General features: G+C 37.6%; 1 protein-coding gene across 4 annotated transcripts in view; it reads right to left on the reverse strand.

Annotated features, from left to right (window-relative positions):
- The window catches only part of m (zona pellucida domain-containing protein miniature), a 34,398-nt gene that overhangs the window by 9,812 nt on the left and 3,860 nt on the right, over positions 1-20,726 (reverse strand). For all 4 annotated transcript variants that reach the window (XM_028323024.1, XM_028323023.1, XM_028323025.1 and 1 more), the window contains exons 2-4: positions 20,209-20,307; positions 12,344-12,520; positions 11,820-11,942 (exon numbers count right to left, since the gene is read on the reverse strand). In XM_028323024.1, the coding sequence (XP_028178825.1) occupies positions 11,820-11,942; positions 12,344-12,520; positions 20,209-20,307 (399 nt within the window). The remainder of the gene's footprint in view (positions 1-11,819; positions 11,943-12,343; positions 12,521-20,208; positions 20,308-20,726) is intronic.

Consider the following 20,726-nt stretch of genomic DNA (forward strand, 5'->3'; position numbering starts at 1 on the left):
ACTTATTGTATAATGCTCATTAGACAAGCTTTTGCACAATGAGATATTGTACTCTTATTTGACACTCGAAATATAGTGCATAGAAACAAATCATAGTTAAGTAGCTATAGTTAAGCTAAGCTGCCGACAGGTGCTCTTTTGAATTGCGCATAAGAAAAAATCTTGAAATAAGCAAACTTTTCAAGTTTCTCATACGGAATGCACTAATCCAGCATAACTACAACTTTCAGACTAGTTTTCAAGCACCATTTAGATTGGCAAACAGTAAACAGGTTAAAAAACAATATGGTGTGTTTGCGGTCGGCACGACCGGCCCATTCCATTAGGCTGACGGGCCAAGTGAAAATTAAACAATTTAAAACCACAATCGCTTAAACAATGTAAACAACAAACATTCCTCAAACGGAAATACATAAACAAATATTCCATTAAAGAAAATGAACAGGAAAGCTGTAAAAGTGGTGCGTACACGCACGTTTAGCGTTGCAACGTATGGCTCTGTCTTTAAAGGTTGTGCCGCTAAAATGTTGCATATTGTTCTTTCTTTGGCAGCGTGTAGTAAAATTAATAAAGGATAGACAAATGGGATATTGTGTATTTCCACCTCTTTTACATTGCTGAAACTATTGTGTAGCCAGGATCTACAGGTATACGCATATAAAACTCAACCAGTGAAGGTCACCCAGCGGAAAGATTACCTATCATTGGACCCCAACAAAAGGAATCAAAAGCAAATAGGAGTTGATAGCTAAAGATCACGAACATAATTAAATGTCCCAGGAGCGCCATTTAGTCTCAAACTAAGTGAAGTTTTTTTAAATAAGCATAGAAAATACTATCCCGATACCAATACATAAAATATTATAGCGACCTCTGGATACAGAACGCAAAAAACCAGGCTAGGAGATCGTAAACTTAATGCATTCAATTAGATATAATAGAAGTAAACCAAACTATTGCACAAGCTCCATTATCAGCATTTTAGTGCTCAAATTTTGATCTCCCAAGCTTTATAGCTTACAGCCCCCACACGATGACATAGTGCTTATTGGATCTCGGTGATACGGACAGTTATTTTGTAACTGCTCGTAACCGGCGTGGTAGGTAGAGTTTACCCGTAGTTTATGGATTTATCACGTGTGGGCTTTCATTGTGTCTATTTTGAACACGATAAGAGAGTATACACATTGAAAGTGCTGATATTGTATGGAAGGCATATGACTTTCCAGCAAAATGACTTATTTTGAACCTGCAAAATGTCATACTGTTGGGCTTGAAATACAATTGGTTATATCGTTTCAAAAATATATGAAGTTATTTTATTTGTAACTTAGTTATGCTTAAAGTGTGAAAAACTTTTATTGCATTTTTAAGCCCAAGTGTAATGCTCAAAAAGTCGTTGCAAAACTCCATGACATGAAAAGAATGTAATCTTAAATATGAATCAACAATTACGAGCACTTAACAACTGTGTTTCTGTAACACCCGGCCCGTTAGGGGTGGCAAAAATGTCAGTGCTAAACTGCATTACTACGTGTGGTTTACGAGTCATACAGTCTCTATGCAGCTATACTGCGAGTATTTTTAACTACGAAATGTAATTTTGATCTACAAAATGTATTCTTGCATCATTAGAATTCGAATTCGGATTAACACTTTCTGAAAGATCGATGAACCTAGTTTGCGGTGAACTTTCAGAAAGTGCCTTATTGAAACTCAGGTTCTTTTGTACCGACGTTCATAAATCTAAATTCAAGCAAGTTTACGGCCGATTTACATCTTCTTAACATCACAGGCTTTGATTTAAGCAAATGTAAAATGAGATTTAGGCTGAGTTGCACCATCTTACTTTGATTTGATAAACGTCAAAAATCTGTCAAACTCCATACGAAAGCACCGAAATTATTGTTAATGTTACGGTTAAAATACAGTGGTGCAACTCAGCCTTAGAGTAGTAATTCAAACAGTTACAGTCTTGAGACCTATTTTTGAGTTCGAACCGAGTTTCTAGCTTCATTTCAGTGTAAAAGCGAAGTGCGAACCCTACCCGCATCCCCGACGCCGGTCGGCCGGGCAGCCCGTTAAGCAAACCCATTCCGACGTATTTGTCCAGCTTACTTTTTACTATTCCGGTACCGTTAACGTATATGTTTGCACACCATTATTGTCGCGGATGCTTTACGAGGGCCTAGTTAAGAGCCGTATCACACGTTATCCGAAGGCGTTGGCCGGTCACAGCATTGGATACTAGGTCTGACAATTAGTAACAGTTTACCAAATATCCATTAAAGGCTGCGTTACATTTTATGATTTTAACCATAACGGGTGTTTTTGTATGGAGTTTGACAGACTTTTTCGTTTGTTAAAGCTAAAGTATGATGGTACAACCCAGTCAAAGTTTTTACGCGAGAAATATAATCTTAGGTTAAGATTAGAGTTAAATACCCTTTTAAAATATTAACCTTGAAAATATTTTTCTATAACTATAAATGGTACTCCTGTGAATGGAACTGATTCGGTTTTGAAATCAATTTACTAACGGAAAGCAATTTCCTAGTGTCAATATTCAATGTTTATAACGACAGTAAGCATATTTTATGATAGTATCGATTTGAAATCGAATTAGTGACTATGTAGGTACCTACTTATTTATTTAATTTATGTTTTTACACTATGACCACTAATAAATCCTTAAGATGAATAATTTCGTGTGGTCTCAGTTCGGACACAAAAATATGACTCAATTGAACCATCTTAGACGCGTTTTATGCTTCATTCATAATATTTCTATCGTCATCGTCGTTCATCACCACCATCACAGGTCCTATAGTTTTCAAATTAGGGATATGACTCCTGACTCGCCAATTTAGCGAGGCAAATGGAGGATTTTGGCATATACTGCTCACGCTTTTAGACGAGCTGCGGAGGCCTGATGTTCGCAATTTTTTCCTATAAGTAGCATAAACCATGGCTAGCGGTGTTTAACTCTGCCCGAGCTACATGTCTACGGACCAATATCAATTGCTTGTTCATGCAACAAACACTGATAATACACGGCAATGCAGAAGTACAATTGAGGCGTATAGCGTTCATTACGGTTACTCCTCGATTCCCGGCCGGGCAGAAATTGAAATGATAAATTTTAATTTCTGTGACGGGTCCGGGTGTTTTCTATGTATAATATGTATGTATTTACAAAAAAAAAAGTATATCGGCGCATCGAGATATCTTTATAAAAATCACATAACCGTAACGTAAAATTATAAGACAAAATTGTTTAAGTTTTATTCAAGATTATTATTCTTGGTATAATTTTCATAGTTTTTAAATAATTAGTTCATTTCAGTTTGAGAAATAACGCTTTATCGTTTTATTTGAAACGTTCTTATTGATTCAAATCGATTGATCGACTGTTTATTAATTTGATTATTAAAAGAGTTAAAACTTGGTTTATTAGTTTACCATAATTAACTTGATTGTTTTTAAAGTAATTATGATTGTAAGAAACAAGTGACAATTCGTAATTCAGACGTTTTTAAATGATTTTCAATACGACACGCGCGCCCTCTGGCGAACGGAATTGTCACTTGCGTCACAGAGCGGCCGCTAGTCGGGACGGAGCTCACTTTTGCTCGAGCCGCCGGACCGATCGGACGTATCTTGGACCTGTACAAGTTCGTGGAATAAACTGAGTGAGTTTCATTTGGATTTTTGTTATTTTTGCTGTGCATGGATGAGGAAAGTGAAAATGACGTCAGCAGGGCTGACGTCAGTATTTTTAAAAACATTTCTGGTGTCGGTTCTCCGTCATCAGAAGTGGGATCGGAACAAATACCACCCACTTCTGCTCCACCATTACCTGATACGCCTGGTACTGTGAACGCCGGTACCTCTCAACACCAGCCGCAGCAGCACCAGTTTATCCAGACGGTTATGCCCAACCTACCTGCAGGTAGTGTACCACCACAGTTTTTCATGCAAATGATGAATATGATGCAACAAATGTCAGAACGGTTAACTGCTCCACAAAATTGTTTAAGTTTTATTCAAGATTATTATTCTTGCTATAATTTTCATAGTTTTTAAATAATTAGTTCATTTCAGTTTGAGAAATAACGCTTTATCGTTTTATTTGAAACGTTCTTATTGATTCAAATCGATTGATCGACTGTTTATTAATTTGATTATTAAAAGAGTTAAAACTTGGTTTATTAGTTTACCATAATTAACTTGATTGTTTTTAAAGTAATTATGATTGTAAGAAACAAGTGACAATTCGTAATTCAGACGTTTTTAAATGATTTTTAATACGACACGCGCGCCCTCTGGCGAACGGAATTGTCACTTGCGTCACAGAGCGGCCGCTAGTCGGGACGGAGCTCACTTTTGCTCGAGCCGCCGGACCGATCGGACGTATCTTGGACCTGTACAAGTTCGTGGAATAAACTGAGTGAGTTTCATTTGGATTTTTGTTATTTTTGCTGTGCATGGATGAGGAAAGTGAAAATGACGTCAGCAGGGCTGACGTCAGTATTTTTAAAAACATTTCTGGTGTCGGTTCTCCGTCAAGTATTTAAGTATGTTTATCCCGTCGTCTAGTACCCATAGTACAAGCTTTGCTTAGTTTGGGACTAGAGGCGCAGTGTAAAATGTCCAAGGATATTTATTATTATTATTATTATTTGTACGCTTTGGAGCTCAATTATTATTATTACAATTCGTCCACAATACTACACTTGTGTAAAGGGTCTCTTAAACTTATACCCTATTTAAGTACGAGCGGATATTGGCGTTCGCCATTTTATGGATCGGTGTGCGACGTAAAACGCGTGGCGCCTGCGCAATGCATGTACTAGAGAAGGAACATTGCGAAAATGCTGTGGCGTCTTATCTAGTCGTAATAAATGCGATTTTGCAGCAAAAATGTATGCTTTATGTGCTGTTTACTGTACAAGAAGGAACATTGCGGAAATGCGTTTCAAGTATTGTGCCTTCTTGGCTCGTGTTTTGAAATGGCTGACAAAACTCAAACTAAATTCCAGGATAGATTTAATCCTATGTCTATTGATAACAGAATTTGGAAAGCAAAATGTGTTTTGTAATACAAAGTATAACTGATTCGCATTGTAGCAAAGCATAATGAATACAAATACATCAAAATATTGGGAGGATAGGGTACCACCTTCTTGAATGAGTTTTGACTGAAATCTCCTCTTTAGTTCCAAAAGCTATAAATAGTATTTAATACACTTTTCACCTAAAATAACATCACGGACGTCGATATTCACTTTGTTAACGCTGTACCTATAGTGTACCTACATCTATAAAGTATTTTGCAATTCGAACCGCTTGATAACATCTTCTATCAAGCATACTGACAGACAACAGATTCAGTTTGGTTCCTACAGAGAAAATACTACTCTCACAAACTGAAATAAAGTGCATATTAGTTGTGAACAAAGCACATTTAAATTAATAAACGCTAAAACCACGAAGATGCGCACGCGCAGACGATAATTGAACTAAATTGTTACGTGCTAAGCTTTTTTGTTATCCTGGATATCTCATATTGTTTCAATGTTTTGTTATTTATATTAAACTTTGAGCATTTATTTATGTATCAGAGGAAGCCAAAGATAATAGTTTGTGACGGTCGCAAATGAGATTTTGAATATTTTACATTTTTATTAGAATCTTCCTCAAATTGTTATTATGTTATCTACTATTCGTATCTAATGTCTATTCTCCAACTAAAAGCATATAACTTATAGTACCTATTCAAATTACAGACGGTGTTGTGGCTAAAAAAAGCTAGCAATAGATATTGTACAAAAAATATCTCTAATAACCAACTATAGTATTTTTTCAAAATACTTAAAAACAATTGAAAAAAAGTGTAGGCCGTTTGAACAATCATCACTAACGACCGTAACGCAAAGAGCATCTCCACTTTATTAGCTTAGTTGGACAGCCCAAAGCACAATAGGGGCACACTTGGAACTAGTTGATGGTATCGCTGACAAGCCGTCGTCACAACGTGTGACTATTGTGACACCGTTAGCCACAGTGGTGATATAGTGTAAATTGAAATAGTAGCGCTGCTTTAACAAAACACGGCATAACAAATGCAGAGAAGATGTAAGAGCTACAGTCCTTGACACCGGCCAGTGATGTCCATATACTGGTAACTACGTCAGTGGCAAATACAATATCTAACAAATATCGTATGGAATAAGAGCCTAGTCTGAAATCAGAATTTACCTACTGCCATCGACGCTTCTTGTTATCAGAGTAAATAAAATGAGTAGATCATCTTCATAGAAACGCACCGAGCGCGGTTTGTATGTGAGCGCGCCAATACGTATGCGGCGCGCTCACATACAAATTTCTATGAAGGTGACCTACTCATTTGTATTTACTCTGTTGTTATTGTCTAGATTTGACGTTATACTGATACACACAATTTTCTCTACTACTTAATCCATTTTAAAAAGGCAACATTTTTAACAACTCAAAGAGCAATCCAAACCAACAATTCAACAACCAAACTAAGGCGGTGTGTAACAGTTTTCCAAGGATCAATTTAATGAACCTTCTGTGTCATGGTTACATTGTGTCGATACTGTGACAAATTACTTGACACGTAGGTGGCTATATTTTTAACCTGTCGGCGACGCCTGTTTGATGATAGGCACTGGGCACGCCTTTCTGCTTATATTGGTAGCATAATATACTGATTGTAGGGTACGAGTGTTAAGTATGAAATACCACATTATGACAGGAAGAGAAAATTCAAAGATTTGAATTTGTTGAGGTAGTTGGTTTCTAATCATATCGATACAAAATGCTAAAATATTTTTTATGTATACTAAAATAATAAAAAATAGCATAAAGCTTTGTTATTTACATTTCCTATGTTAATTACTAAATCCATACTGTAGCTGGTGGCACTGGGAAAGTCATTAGTCATCTTGTACGAGGGCGGCACTGAAAATTTCGGGAATCAAGGAAGTGAAACAACATTACTATTTAAAAATGTATTTATTGCTTTTTAAAGTATTCTCCGCGAAATTTGACACATTTTTCCATACACGAAACCAATCATTGAAGCAACCATTGCATTCGGAAGTTTGGGTCTCCAAAATGGCCGTTTTGTAGGCTTCCACAGCTTCTTCAGGTGATGAAAATCTCTGACCACGCAATTTATTCTTTATTTTAGGGAAAGTATAGAAATCATTAGGGCTTAGGTCTTGTTGGCTTTAATTCATTTTCGAACACCCAAACTCGTGACTGGTTTTTTGTTTCGGGTTCGTACGCGTATATCCATGATTCGTCACCTGATACGATGTTGTATACAGCATTTGAGGATCCTGCATGTAATCTCCCGAGAGTTCTGACGCACCAAGTAACGCGAGCCGCTTTTTGCTCTTCGCAGAGCGAATGCGGTATCCATCGGGAAAACAACTTTTTTACACCTAGTTGTTCATGCAAGATTATTTGTATTTGGCTCATGCCAATGTCTAAAGTTGCCTGAATTTCGCGGTATATCACATGTCGATCTTCTTCAATCAGCTTACGCACAGCATCAACGTTTTCTTAGGTGACTGCAGTTTTTGGACGACCTTGACGGGGATCATCACTGAGCTTGACACGTCCACGTTGAAATTCAGGAAACCAGCGATAAATTGTGGTTTTGGATGGGGCTTCATTACCAAATGCAGAAATCATCCGGTCAACACACTGTTTTTGTGTTAAACCACTCCGAAAGTCATAATAAATCATCGCTCTTGAATTTTCTCGAGTCAATTCCATTTTCTCAACGACTAAACAAGTTTGACTAGACCTTGTGATACGACCGAGAATCTTTTTTTAAATAAATAAATGGTATACGATTTTTAAAACCCTGGAGTTTGCAATTAAATAGATTTTAATATGACTGGAACAGTGGAAATATTCCATTCCCGATACTTTTAGTGCAGCCCTCGTATGCATACTCACTTTTAAGTGTGTGACACCACCAAGTGATCTTAGTTTAAAAGATATCGAGTTGAGTCAATATTGTAAGAACAGAGTACAAGTATTAATTGGGCTAAGGTCCATTACAATAATTAAATTTAAATTTAAAGCTAAACTTCAAACAACTAAGTCAATGAATTTCTTATGCTGATTTTGTTAGCAAAAAATAATGTTTTTCAATCAGTTCCGAGGTGGTCTTAAAAAATAAGAAAAATGGCTGTACTTTATTTAAAAAGCAAAATAAAAACTGCCCATAAAACAATAGAGATGAAGAAAAGAAAATTAATTGAACCATAAGACGGTTTTAGCGTCATACATCTCGCGAATGGCAATTAAAGTTAAAATACGTTAGTTGTTAATTTAATTTTAAGATCTTACTTGTCGATAATTACTTTGACACATTGCAGTACAGTCAGCATCAAAAGCTCATGCCAATTTTTTTATACATCTGTCAATTAATTATCGTAAAATGCAAGCAAACTTGGCGGCGCACTGTGGCAGACGAAGCGAAGAAGATCGGCAAGACTTGGAGCGAGATCAAACGCGAAGCTCAAGACCGAACGCGATGGAGGACTGTTGTGGACGCCCTCTGCCCTATCTAGGGGACATAGGACATTAAGTCAAGTCAAGTAAGTCATTGTAAAATGAATCTTGTGTCTTTTGCACATGGTGATATCGTGGAATCTTCAAATCCGCTACATTTGATGCCGACTGTATATTAAATATCCGACAAAGACTGGCATGATATATGGAGGATTTTAATTTAACCGAGTGATAGCATCAAACACGTGTACTGCGGACGTTGAGAAATACAGTAATTAGAATTTTGGTGAAAATAATTTCACGTTGGATATTGGGTGGTTAAGGTGGTGGTATTATTAATAGCCAGTTGAATTTTTATGTCAAGAATACTTTTACAGTAATGAACTGGAAACACTGAACACTGGGGCATCTTATGTAGGAGTGATAAGTGCTATTTTACAAGAGAAATGTCTTCTGTACCTACAATACTGCAATACAACAGTCGCCATAGCACACAATAATTTAATCAAAATAATGCAACAGCTGTGATCGTAAATAAATGCAAAGGGGTATTCCCCATCAACGGAACTAAAAGTAATAGCATAAATAAATATTATACATTAATTAATCAACATAAAGCTTCGATAGGCAAACCTATTCAATAGTAAAAAAATAATGAGCCAAAATACCAAAAAGGTTGGCTCGGAAATGACAGCAATAAAGTGATGTAATAAAATAATTTTTAAGCTTTTTGCCCACATGTGTTTAAGAACACAATGGGCAATTTGGAGGCAAGAAACTCATGAGATTGTATAAATGTGTAATTATTAATAACTGGACATCTCATAATTATACAGAACACGAGCATAGTGATTGTGAAACACCTCTTGAATGGCATTAGCGCGTACGAAATGTGGAATAGGTACTGTTACGAGCGTTTCATTGGTAGCTGCTTGGCATTAAGTTACTCGTCCCGTAGTGTAACTGCGATTATAGTAAATATTAAGCCCCCCTACCAATAAACTGCAGTATTATTTAAATTTCGTATCGTTATTTCTTTTTTGTTGCACTTAATTAATTGGTACTTTTGAGAGTCTACAGTACGAGGGCGGCTCTTGAACGAACGTAACACTACTGACAAGTCAAATAATAAAACAAAAATAGTAGCAAAACTCAAAGGTGACTGACTGACATAATGATCTATCAACGCACAGCCCAAACCACTGGACGGATCGGGCTGAAATTTGGCATGCAGGTAGATGTTATGACGAAGGCATCCGCTAAGAAAGGATTTTACGAAACTCCACCCCTAAGGGGGTAAAATGGGATCCACGCGTACGAAGTAGCGGGCGGCCGCTAGTTATAATATAAGGTTTTAGAGATTATAAATAAAGCTACAGAGCAATACGCAAAATGAGAAACCCTGTTCGTTAGGATATAATTACATCGTAATCTCCCCATGCCAGGAAGGTATGCGGTATGTCATCTTAGGTCAAAATCATCTTATGAGGAAAGATGTACTAAAGGCTGTATAGCGGTGAAAGTTAGTACTGAAATACGCCTATAAATGAATAAGTCATTTATACCCTGATATAAATTGTTCCCACGAAACTACAAAATGAAGTGAGCACTCTATCTATTTGGGATTTCCCCAGCTACAATAATAAAGTAGTATTTTATCAATTGAATCATTTCACCCATTGACATGATCACAAAAGTAAAATAAAGATACGTCAATCACTGACGAATGTATCATCGGCTTTTTATAAAACTCACCCGTCTGTTAACAAACGGTATATTACAATGCGTTGCGATAATTTATAATGAGAATTTAATTTCACAGGTAGGTCGATGATTATTCAATAAATTAAATGCTTATTTTTCGACTCAGTATTCGAATAGGCTAAAGCCATTCACAGATACTATAATATTAAAGGTAAGAAACTCTTTAGTACTGTTAATATTGATAAGGGCGGTGGTTACTTCACATCAGAGGGCTTAGTGTGAGTTTACATAAAACGCGTAAATGTATGAAAATTTTAGTTCTTGAAAGTTTCCGCTAGGGGCGCTGAACAATCCGTCATACATTTAATGTATTTTTTTACGCGCTCATTTGATGTAAAATCTTACTCAGCCCTCAGGTGACAAAATGTATCTCACATAGTTCGCGTTTGGCTTTAACTACATTGAAAATCTTACATACTTAATTATGTACCTGTCTTAAAAAGAAGTTGAAAATAGAATCCACTTTTAGCTGAGCAATTTTTACAGCTTTTGAGTTATAAAACAGATTTCTAAATTAATTTACGACTAAAATGCCTAGACATATAAATTATGTCCATCTTGATTAGGCCTGATCTCTATTGCCTACTTTATTGGCTGATCTAAAATTTAGAATAGCTGATTCACTGATTTAAAAATAATTTGTTCCATTTTGTCTGAATTAAGACCGTTAAGATTTCTTTTTTTGTGATTCCTTGTGCGGCCTACCTTAGGAACCAATATAACTCTTTAATTTGCCATCAATTTGATCTTGAAAAGCAGGTTTCATCAAATCTATAAAGTACAGCAAAGCCGAAAGTCGTAAATCAAATTGTTTTAATAGCGTTTTATACCGAAACACATGTTAAACTATTGTATAATTAATCAAATTATTTAATTTAGCAATAAAACACCACGTTCGTTAATCAAGCCGCGAGTGGCAAGGCGTCTTCTGGGTAAGTCCCATCACAGTTCACATTCACGGTTTTTTAAGACGGACTGTACCGTAACCTACCTCTATGTAGGTATATTTTTATCGACCTTAGACCTGCCTGCGATTGCGGGTTAGAATCCCAGTGCCAGTGTAATGACAATGAGCAGGTAATGCAGAGCCATAGAGATTTTAGTATTTATTAATATGTATCTTTTAGCCTAGGCGCAGATCTTCGATTTTTAGTTGGCCGATAGTTGGGTCGGGCTGTTGATCAGTATGGAGACGTATGAAAGTGCGCACATTACACCGATTTGGTATCGGCTGATTCTTCATACAAATTAGAATCGGGTCCAACTATCGGCCAACTAAAAGTCGGTGGTCTGCGCCTAGGCAAGTATGTTCGTTATCTAACCGCCATATTACAAGCTCATTTGCGACTACGTTATTTTTATCATCAGTATCACAGTTACTTCATCTACATAGCATACTGTCATCAAACGGCGCACTTACAACGCCAATAGCCAATATCTGTTACACGAAGACGAACCTTACCTTATCATTAAGTATATAAAATATGCAATCTTACCTCGATAATCGTTGATGGCCACGACGAGGGTTAGAGTGGACCCCAGAGGGACTATCCCGGAGACTGGTGGAGCCCACGGCCCTTTGCCCGCTTGGATCTCCATCCAACAATCCACGTTGTCACCTATAACAGGAGAACGATGTAAATAGATGGTATTTATTTAATCTAATAACACATATCGGATGGAGGATTAAAAACTTTTCCATATTGGATCACCTTTTCTTCAAACTATAAAATATGGTTAAGTACAAGGAGAGTATTGGAGTAACGTCATGTTTACCTGCGCAATGTCAGCTCATTAAAGTACTAACTGATAGTGTATTAAGGCCTATGTTCCTTCCTATGTTTAAGATAAGGTAGAGAAAACTGGAAAATGTTAAGCATAAGAAAGGACTCATCAGCTGACGGTTATTAAAACGTTTTATCGATAAGTACCTAATTGAGTGCTACATAATAGCAATATTTAATGCAATTCGCGCCAGTTCTAAATAGGCCCTAAGTTTTTTTAAATCACAACTACTAACCTCTGAAATCCAACTGCACCACGTCCAAATCAGCTATCACCATGGGCGGCTTCGAGGCGGTCTTCTCATAGTCGTTGAACCATTCGCAGCGCAGTCTCTTGGCTTCGTCCCACACTTCCAGCAGGTCTTTGTCGTACTGAACTACCACTGTGTTCTCGTAGAACTGCCCGTGGAGGTCTGGAAGATAGGTTTAAGTTAAGATAGTTTCATAGGAATAAAGCGGAATATCTCTGGATGTAATAAATAGGCGACTGAGTTTCTTGCGCTGCTTTTTCTCAGCAATGGCCTATTTATTATCCCGAAGCAGTGGCAGGGTTAAAGGATTACGGGGACGTATAAGCACATTTCAATAGCCTATTTATTTTACAAAATATAAATTACTGTATACGCGTGTGTCTTGATTTATAAGGAGCGGTATTATGCATTAATCTTATGACGTAATTATGTTGAAGTTAATTTTAAGAGGTACCAATAATTTTTCCATCTCACCAATAATTTTATAAATAATGTATTTACTTTTCAATAAGATCTTGATGATCTAAACTAAAGTAACATTTTAAAATCCTTATTATTGTTGGGGCTATACCTAAGCGGATGAACTCACGCAAAAAGTTGAAATCGCCCGAAGAACGCGGATCGAACCAGAAGCCGGAGGCTTGTCACGCAAGCGAAACTGACCCCTAAGAGCTTCTAGCAAACTCCCTTTCAGAACCACTATCCATTAGGACATTAATCTTCCAACTTTGACTGGCGGTTAACACGTCCGGACCCTATCGCGCGAGATATAAAATCGATTTCGGATTGTCGCTGCGTTTAATACGTCACGTTCTATTGGAGGCCTTTAGGGTCGCAAATGCTTTGGTGTGTCGGGAAGGAAATGGTCTCGGTACTGGATTGAGGGTTGGCGTCTCAGAGGCGGGGTGCTGGAGGAATTTGGACCTTGAGCGCTGTGATATGCGGTCTGGCGGGTGGCGGTTCTGAGAAACAATGCTCGCGCGCAACATTCGCAGAAGGAGCGGGACGCATGGCCCCCGTTATACTCCACACTAGCCGTAGTGGGATCAACTAGAAATCGGAATGAGAAAAACTCACTTTGTTAAACTGAGGCCGACACGGTAAAGTTGACGGTTGCGATTTATTACGAAAACGTTACGAATTATCAGTACTGGGAACATAAAAGGCGATAAAGTATAAAAATGAAAGAAGATTGTGCGGACATTTCGCGACGCCTCCAGACTTATGAGTTTGCCTTCAGGCTGCATTTTTGGTAATTCAACTAATAACCTTAAATGATATTGCACCTCCACACGTCCATTATTCATTTACGATCTTATCTTGCGTTTCATACATGGACCGCGTTATTGCTGAAGATCAGGTATTAACGAACACGATACGTGTGAAAGGCGAGTAAATCAATTTCCAATCTGATAATATTTATATTGTTAGTCATCGTCAGTTTTCAGAAAATATCAAAAGCACTTCGTCACAGCTCAATAATCTCAGATGTAGAAACGTTTTCACTGAAAATCCTCAGATTATTTTATTATCTGTCTAGATAGTTACTCCCTAGGGCAGGTCTGTTGTCCGACATTCCTTATCCGCGTGCCCCACCTGGCTCTTATAATATTAACAGCTCGTAAATATCTTTCGACATAACAATGAACAGCGTAAATACTAATTAAGAGACATCTTGGCACAAGCCGAAGTAAAATAAAACGAACAGAAAACTCTACACTGTTGCACTTTAATGAAAGTGACCTCCCTACCAAAAAGTTATATGTAAATCAGATGATCCTTACATTGTACCATACAAAGTAGCTCGCCGAACATAATTTATTCCCGAGATAATAAATTACGGCAACTGGTTTTCGATAAGACGACAAAAGATCCCCGAAACTCTCAACGTAAGAAGATCATTAATGTGTTTCTGGCGATTGTATTTCCATCACATGCTTTCATGCATGCACTAGAGAATCATACTTTATCATAGGGATAGTAGATAGAATGCTTAGTCCAGCTTAATACCTACGTCTTACTTCCATTCATTTGTCATATACACACGCACCTTTAACTACTCTGCGAGACATTTAACTTCAGGTTTGTGGACATTTTAAAGGAATAACGCACATATAATTTTGAGATCAAGATTAATGGTAGGAATTTAAAATACATAGGTAAGTGAAAGAACACAGGTAAAGGTGAAGGTCATCCAGCTCACATCAAAGTAAGCAAAGTAAATGTAAAACTGAGTAATGTTAAATTTATCACACATCCTCTAAAGACTGTCGATATAGCAGGACCTGATATAAGCATCAGAGGTGATGACATCCAAACAGTTGTTGTAATGCAACATTTTATTTAGGTGGGGCTGCTTAAGGATTTGCCACACTGAATGCATTCTGCTGGCAGTGGTCAAGTCAAAGTGAACGCAGCCCGCATAACGTATGAAAAACATTTTTGGTCAGGGTACGGTCTGCGTGCAGCGGTCCGGGCAATACAATCTATCAGTGGTGTGGTTTGCGTTCTTTCCAACGCACGGTCAAATCTCATCAATTCAAAATGTATCATCATCATCATCATCATCTCAGCCATAGGACGTCCACTGCTGAACACAGGCCTCCCCCAATGCTTTCCATGTTGTTCGGTTGGTAGCGGCCTGCGTCCAGCGCCTTCAAAATGTATAGAGACTGACAATGTTGTTTATACATGATGCAGGCCGCGTTCACTTTGACCTGATCGTATATCTTTTTAACGTGCCGCAGATGAAAATAGAGGTAAACAACGGCTATCTACGCATGCCACGCGCATCTGACTTCCTTCGCGCGTGCGCAATTATCTTAACTGTTCAGTTTATGTTTCCAAGTTCCGGGTAACTATGCGTTTGCAAAAAGGTCGTGTTAATTGAATTAACTTTTTTCGTATAACTGAGATGCCACGTCATTAAGTTTCTCTGTGCGAGTTAGTTCGTCGGTACTGTTTTAATTGTAAGTCTACTTTTTGCTGACCTACCCCGTTACGTAGTGTTTTGTCCAGTTTCAAACAGTTATCTACGACACAAATACAAATACAAAGTCATAACCCTGACCTAACCTACATTCATCCAGTATTGTAGCCATGCCATAACTTTTATAACTCTTAGGTCTACCTATCTGTATAATGTGTAACTCTCACCAGCCAGCTAATGGTTTCGCTCCAAATTTTACAACTCAGGTACGAGTATGTGTTCCTTTTTATAGTTATTGTTTTGACATTTATCCCCGCAACATTATCAACCATGTTAACTGCCTCTTGCTCGTAATTTACGCCCGCAAGTAGCCGTTTCCTGAAGAGCCCAAAATAACAAGCGCCACTTTAACGATTTTCGACAATGTTATAAATGTCTTAATCATTCTTAATTATAGCATCTACGAATTTTATTATTCTCCATAAACGTCAGCGGTGTACAGATTTATAAAATGACAGAAATCATAATCCGTATATAGCTACGAGAATTGTTTTTGAATGTCAAGGCGATGATTTTAGCATATTTAAAAGCATTTATGATATGAAGAAAGCTGCTAAGATGAATCGTTAAAAGGTAGGATTATACATTCGAATGGTGACAATAAAATATTTTCGGGTATCATCAGTAGGCTGAGTAGGTTATCAGGTCGATAAAAGCCGATGATTTACATGTTATTATCCTTATTCACATGATATTGTGGTCCGAAGGCGCGGAAACCTGAAGAGGTCGAGAGGTGAAGGCTATAAAATATTTGATATAGAAAAGACATAACGACATTTATGCATAACGGTTGACGATTTTAATGACCAGCGCCTTTTGAAAGATATCAGTAGCATACGGTGATTTATGTACTAAAGCACGCCTTTCTTTATGAATGACCATCCAAATACTCTATAATGAAAAGTACATACTACAGTAATTCAAGAATTGTAAAGATTTACGTGTATTTCTTAGAGATAATGTTACATAAATATAAAAAAGTCATTACCATCTATTGAGGTGATATTGTAAATAAATAATTAAGTGAGACGCGACATTTATTATGTAGTACGGCAACACAGCCGAAGCGTCAAGCTGTAAATACTTATGTAATTACATAATAAATGTCACGTTAGTCTTGTTGCTCTTAGTTTTAAAACAATCAACGATATCATTAATCCTCCAATGAAGTAGAGTTTGTTTTTTATTTTTTTATTAATTTATGCTTTGTATAATAAACAAAAGCAACGGGAATTGTAATTGACGCTAAGCGAAACTAAAATAGTATGTAAAATATCCATAGCGGAGAGGAACGCTTGAAACAGTGGTTTCCAAACCTAATAAATTACTGAAATCAGCCCCCAATGGGTGCTAAGGAAAATCGAGAAAGATTATTTCAAAATAACCTCGGTCAACTGCGGGATTTATTTATTAACTGTTGCCTGTAGGTTGTATTTTTGATATCAAACTAAAAAGTTTAGGAGCCTTTGCTTGCATAAAGTATTAATACAGCTTTGTGTGAGACATTGAGCTAATGATGCTTGTTCACATGCATCAGTTGCCTGCGGTTGTGTTTTTCATTTCAATAAGTTTGGGAACGTATGCATAAAGTATCATTATTCAACCGTCAAGTGTGAGATGGATTGATTGGTAAGCTAACGATCCCTGTTCACATCAGTTACCTGGGGTCGTATATTTAGCCGTATATTAATTTCAAGCCAAAAAGTTTGGGAGCCTGTGCATAAGGTAACATTATACAACCGTCTAGTGCGAGATGGATTTATTGTGAGCTAATGATCCCTGTTCGCATCAGTTACCGGCGGGATGTATTTATTGATTTCACACCGTTTGCCGCGGTCCATTTACGCAAATTCATTCGTCACGTGTCTGTTAGTGTTTGCTAACGTACAGACCGGAATTACCGTTTTGGACTCGGTTAGTAATTTATATGTTCCCAGCTACGGGTCTAGATGGAATTATTTGTTGTCAATTGAAACGGCATTTATATAACGAGGTATGTTTATAAGTTTGATTAATTTAATATGTATAGTGGGACTGATATGTCCAGTCTCTTGCGTCCGTAATAGAAAACATCGTATTTCAATTTTCAATCAGTGATAATTGGGATTCGATGTATTACGTTTTATTGCAATATTGACGGCGTATATTAGCCGTAGGATATTGGATTATCCATATAATTCAAGAAGCCACCGGCATTAGGTCCACTTATCATATTATTATGATTATGGCGACATCGGCAATCTAACTGAAGCAATCAGGTAGGTATTTTATATTTTATTCTACTGATATTCTAAACATCAACATAACTTAACTCAGCGATCAGGGGATTGATTGTTTAACTCAATATTACAGCACAATTTCTTCGATATTAGGAAATATCCCCGGGATTTATCTTTCGCTAATTGTTTCATTCGTTCGTTTCAACCAAATGTCCACAGCTGGACAAGGGCCTTCAAAAGTTGTTAGAGGTTGCAGGCTGAAGCATTGCAAACAAAACTTGGAAATTATCTAAATAAGACAATTTAAACTCTACCAGAAACTGTCAATAGGAATGACACAACCGAAATACGCTTTACCTGAAAAATTTTACTAATAAAGAGTATCCTCTTATTGTATTGTTTTACTTCAGCCATTATGCTACTCTGCCGTTCATCAGGGGGGGGGAGTTGCCAGTACTCGCCACGCTTGGCAGGCGGGTTGGCGAGCGCAGTTTTTTATAAGGTTTCGCACCTAGACGCTGCTGCCCATCTCGTGCTACAGGATTTAGTCGCCTCTTACGACACGCCTCCTGTTGGCGGTAGGGAATGGTATTCTTGACCTGATAAAGGTAGCGGGAAGGCGCTGGATGCAGGCCGCTACCAACCGTGCGATGTGGAAGTCATTGGGGGAGGCCTATGTTCAGCAGTGGACGTCCTGTGGCTGAAATGATGATGATGATATGCTACTCAATAGAAAGTTGAATGAACTTTTAACATAAGACAATAATAGTATATACGCAAAAATCACAAGTTTACCCACTTTCGAAAGAAATTCCAAATTCCAAGCATGCTACGTCTTTTGGCCACCAGATTTAGAGCCTTGTTAATCTAGATGAGTCATCCATCACTTTCTTTCGACATCACTGAATCAACTATAGCTAGTTATATTAAACCAAGAACGGATTAAGTTTATTTTATTTAGACATTATAGGACTAAGTATAATTTGCAACTGACTTGTGTGGAAATGAAAACAAATGAAAACTTCATAAGTGTGCGACTGAAATGATGGAGACTCTTAATCAAAGAAATGTTTACAATCTTCTACTATGAGGGATCGATTAAGAAGGAAAAATGCGAACGCTACTTAAGTGATCGATTCGGCTCAATCGCCAGGTACAAGAATCGAATATCTGTCAATTCGTGAACGAGATATAGCCCTGCTAAATACCTAAATGTAATGTAAGTATGTCAATAATATTGTTTAGATTCCTTTATCCTGACAGAAAACATATTAACAACACGTTTAATAACAAAATTGTCTTAAAATTATCGATACACCTTTCAAATTAGCTTCTAATCATCAGCAAATTAGCAGTACCTTCAAGTAATTGCCATCAACAAGGCAATTATTGTGCAATTTCCTTCTACGCCGCGATATCGTTTGCCACGATGAATCGAATGTAGCGCTAAATAGTCGAGCTAATACCGGATATTCTTATCTTTACGATGATTCCGTGGCTTCCTGACAACTACTGCCTTCGGTTAGGCTTTAATGTTTATACGAATCAATTTGACAACCTTTAACAACTTTAATAATGGGTAACAAATTGATATAGAAAGATTTAGTGGCTGTGGAAAAAGCCATCGATGCTTAATTTATTAAAGATACTAGCTTTCCGCCCGCGGCTTCGCCCGCGTGAAATTTTGTCTGTCACAGAAAAACTTTATCGCGCGCGTCCCTGTTTCAAAAACCGGGATAAAAACTATCCTTTGTTCTTTCCCGGGACTCAAACTATCTCTATGCCAAATTTCATCAAAATCGGTTGCGAGGTTTAAGCGGGAAAGCGTAACAGACAGACAGACAGACAGACAGAGTTACTTTCGCATTTATAATATTAGTTGGGATAGTCACTTTGTTTGACGTAAGTTAAGTTAAATACAGCTTGTTTATTGAAGTAAGTGTTTTGGTGCATTTTGGATTTAATTAACTTAAAGTTACGTTAGTCTAAATGAACATGAAATAAAATGTTTGTTGGGGTATAAGGCATTATCAGTACTATCTATCTCTAGCTCAGCTCTACGATTCAGAAAAGCTTACTAGACTGTATTAGGTTACCCGGGGGTTATGTTGAAGCCTTTCAGTTACAGGTCCTATCATTACGTTTATATGTTTCAAAGAGTGTTTTAATATAGATCGGAAGATCTGATCTAATATGAATGCAGGTCTTTTTTAAGATGCCCCCACTTCAGCATCTTCATCTCCATCATGTGGTACTTTATGTGGTATGGATCCTTTTCATAGGACATCATCATCATCATTTCAGCCATAGGACGTCCACTGCTGAGGCTGGTTTTAGTGTCACGCGGTCCGCCCGGTGCAGATCCGCTCCGCACGGCCATCTGTATGAACGTCTACGGAGCGTTTTAGAGTTATGCGGTCCGGAGGATCCGCTCCGCTCCCTAGCAGTTCATACAAATCGGCTGTGCGGAGCGATCCGCACTAACAGTCCGCGTGACACTAAAACCAGCCTGAACATAGGCCTCCCCAATGTTTTCCATAATGAAAGCATTCCGGTTGGTAGCAGCCTGGATCATTTGTATCTAAGTTATCTAACAACAAACTAAAATTACAATAATAAGTAAATAGACAGTATAAACTTACCAGGCTTGGTCCCGCACTTGGCGTACGCGATCCGAAACGAGAAGTACGTCTGGCCCGTGGAAGGCGGCACGTACACGCACCGCGGGTCGCCGTGCTGACCTGCGCACACGCACAAATGGCAATCAGATGCGGGTCAAGTTATGATGGTTGGATATAAGCTGTCAGTAGTGGTGGGAGACAGATTGGCAAACAATTAAGTGGTAGGTAAATTGAGTGTATTTTTCTCCATTGGAATTAATTATCTTAGAAAAATGCAAATCTATCCTACTTTGTCAAGAGCTTTGCAAGCTATGCTTGCAACTTTGTTGTATGTTTCATATTATCATAGAAATGTAGTATCTAAGATCAATATTTAAGCTTTAGTCTGACACATGGATGCATTTTAGAGACGGAAATTATTATTTCCTTATTAGGAAGGCATCTTGATCGTTACAATTAAAGAAACGAAGAAACGTTTTTTCTTGTGTGTATAATAATAACTTAGCATTTCCACAAATAATGGTCTAAAAATCCATCCT

The sequence above is a fragment of the Ostrinia furnacalis genome, unplaced genomic scaffold, assembly GCF_004193835.3.
Source record: "Ostrinia furnacalis isolate ACB-3 unplaced genomic scaffold, ASM419383v2 OfSCF0587, whole genome shotgun sequence".
Classification (NCBI taxonomy): Eukaryota; Metazoa; Arthropoda; class Insecta; order Lepidoptera; family Crambidae; genus Ostrinia; species Ostrinia furnacalis.